This window comes from Monomorium pharaonis, unplaced genomic scaffold (assembly GCF_013373865.1).
Source record: "Monomorium pharaonis isolate MP-MQ-018 unplaced genomic scaffold, ASM1337386v2 scaffold_640, whole genome shotgun sequence".
NCBI lineage: Eukaryota > Metazoa > Arthropoda > Insecta > Hymenoptera > Formicidae > Monomorium > Monomorium pharaonis.
The window spans coordinates 19,586-22,650 of record NW_023415957.1 but is presented as its reverse complement, the minus strand read 5'-3'; the positions used below and the strand labels follow the sequence as shown (position 1 = coordinate 22,650).

General features: G+C 29.3%; 1 protein-coding gene across 1 annotated transcript; it reads right to left on the bottom strand.

Annotated features, from left to right (window-relative positions):
* Nucleotides 1–476: 476 nt before the first annotated feature.
* On the bottom strand, nt 477–2,165 carry LOC118648742. Its single transcript, XM_036295140.1, has one exon. The coding sequence runs from the start codon at nt 2,158–2,160 to the stop codon at nt 1,543–1,545; it is 618 nt and encodes a 205-aa protein (XP_036151033.1). The 5' UTR covers nt 2,161–2,165; the 3' UTR covers nt 477–1,542.
* Between the last annotated feature and the right edge of the window lie 900 nt (nt 2,166–3,065).

Genomic DNA, 3,065 nt, shown 5'->3' with positions numbered 1-3,065 from the left:
AACTAGAACAAGACAGGCGCGCGCTACGCGCGCGCCATTTGTTCAATTTATATGTATACGTACACTGAAAGAAAAATAACATATTCAATAAGATATGTTATTGCGGGCTGCCAACTACAGATATACTCTATACAATAATATATGCTATTGCAGTATCAACATTGTACTTGCATTAATAGTAAATATTATTGTATTGAGTATTTTATGTAGTTCGTAGCTCGCAATCACTTATGTTATTGGCTATATTACATTTTTTCTGTGTGTATACATATATGCTTATATACATTATATGTATATAAGTATGCATATATATTTATATGTATACGATATATAAATAAATATATATTTCTATTTCTATTTCTATTTATTTATTTTATTTTTTTATTTATTTTTATCTATTTATTAATTTTCTAACTACCCATCTGTTTATTATTTGTTTATCAGTTTTCCAGCCATCTAGGTTTTTTTTTTTTTGATATCGGGGGGAAATCCTCATGGATAACCTACGACTTTCAGTGAAGGTTATGCCGGACTCTTACCGACTAAAACCCCCTCGGGTGTCTTTGTTTTAACGCTTGGGAATACCTTGGAAATCATAATGGGTTATTTCCAGGGTATCTTTTTGTATAGAACTATTCTGTTAGAAGTTCTGTCACCAAGTATGTGGAAGAAAATCTGGTTTTTTCTTGAATGATTTTCAAGAAAAAGGAAATTCTTATATGTAGTAAAGTAGGGACACCATCCTACTAAACTTTTAAGTTGCACAGAACTATTCTATTGATAGTTCCGTCACCAGGAATGTGGAAAAAAACCTGGTTGAAGAAAAGGAACCAGTGAATCACTTTCCCGTTCATTATCGTTGTATACATCTCAAGAGAAACGAAGTCGACAATGATGTCAATTTTTATCCCCGTTAAGTACTTCGCGTTATAAATATCTATTCAATTATCGTCTATCTACTTAATCTATGTTATTGATTTATTTTTAATCTATTTATTTTTCTTATTTCCCATGTATCTATCTTTATTAATCAGTTTATTTCTTATGTATCTATAGTTTTTATCTACGTTCTTAATAATACAAATAGTTAAAAACGAAAAAATAATAAATGTTATAAATATATTTCTTTATATACATAATTTTTAACATTATTATTATCTCGTTGTTTACCTAGATAAATTTTTAATGCTTGCCAAGAACGAACTCGCGAAAAAGCAACATAAAGTTGTCCATGATTAAAAACATCTTTGCGAAGATCTATTCCTACTCTATCAAATGTTTGTCCTTGAGATTTATTAATTGTCATAGCAAAGGCTATTTTTATCGGAAATTGTCTTCTTTTAAATGTAAAAGGATATACATTTTCACAGTATAATGTTATACGATTTAAAAAAACAATATCTCCTGTTTTATCACCAGTTAAAATCTTGCATTTCAATAAATGATCGCCAAGTTCTATGATCATTAATCTAGTACCATTACAAAGTCCTTCATTGATGTTAAGGTTTCTTATTAACATAATAATACAATTTAATCTTAAGATTAAATATTTAAACGTAATTCATGAGGAGAAAGACATGATGGAGACAAACTATTTAAATATTCTGGTAATAAAGATTCACCAATATCACCATTATCACCGCAGTTTACAGCACTATCTACACTTGTATAAATTCGTTCTTCTGTTACATTTAGTAATTCAACAACTCGTTTATTAATTTCGTCTACATCAATATTTCTCGCTGAAAGTATCGCACATTTAGCTATCTTATTAAAATCTCTTTTTTGTATTAAATCACCATATATATCTGTAACAATATCTGCATCAGATGGAGCTATGCAACATTCAGGAATTTGAATATTGTCATTAGAATCATTCAATTTCCCATCACCCATTTCTATTAAAAATTTTGCAAATTCAATTTCATTTAGAGAAACTCGCATGTTTTGTATTAAAGAAAACTTTTTAAAATATTTCCATATGTTACTAAATTTAATAGAAAGATTTATAATTTCACTTCGAGTACCTCGTACTTTAATTGAAAGAAGTTGTCTAAAATCACCACCCAATATAACAATTTTTCCACCAAATGGTAAATCATTATTCATAATATCACGGAGTGTTCGATCCATAATATCTAGAGCATATCGTGGTGCCATGGGAGCTTCATCCCAATAAAGACCATCTATTTTTTTTTAAATACTGAGCTTCTTTAGATTGAATTTTAATGGCAGATGATGAATCGGCAAATAATGGGAACTGGTATCCAAAAGTTTTATGAATGGTTTTTTCCAGCAGGAAGTAAACGTTGCTGCATGCCTGTGAAAGCATTGTACATACCACGTTTATTTTTAATTTGAGCTAAATAATAAATGGTTGTATATATAAATGTTTTACCAGTTCCTCCTGGACCATCAATATAATAACAATTATCAGTTATTATAACTATAATTATCTAATTTGTTTAAAATTAAGTCAACTATATCTTTTTGCTTTTCATTGAATTAGATTAATTGTCTAGTACCAATTTCCATAGCTTGTTCTAATGTCACGTAACCTCCTCTTCGTTATTTTCTGCTAATTGTTCATTTGTGGAAAATCAGCCAAAGCTTTTTCCTTCAGCCGAAAAGCATAGCATTAATTTGTTCGTAAGCTTTTCTTTGTCCTTGTAGTGTACCGAGATGTCTTATATAATCTTCCGATATTGCTACCTTAAAACTTTTCCAAAGTTTGTTCAGGATGTAATGGTTGACAATGTAATAAAATGCGTACAAATAATTACGTAATTGTCGTGGCATCATCCACTCAACAGCTCATTCATAGCTCGTATCCATTCATCATCATCTTCAATTCAACCTAAAGCTAAACATGTCTCTGAAAATGTTTGATAAGTTTCTCCATTTACAGTTCTTAAATTATTAAACTTGTAGCTCCTTTAATAGTTAGTAATTATAATCGTAAATGAAATAATTCTATTTGTGTTGACTCACAGAATACATACGACCTATGCATTAAAATAATATTATGCCTTTTACCCAGTGTGATACATTTTTGCCGTTAATTT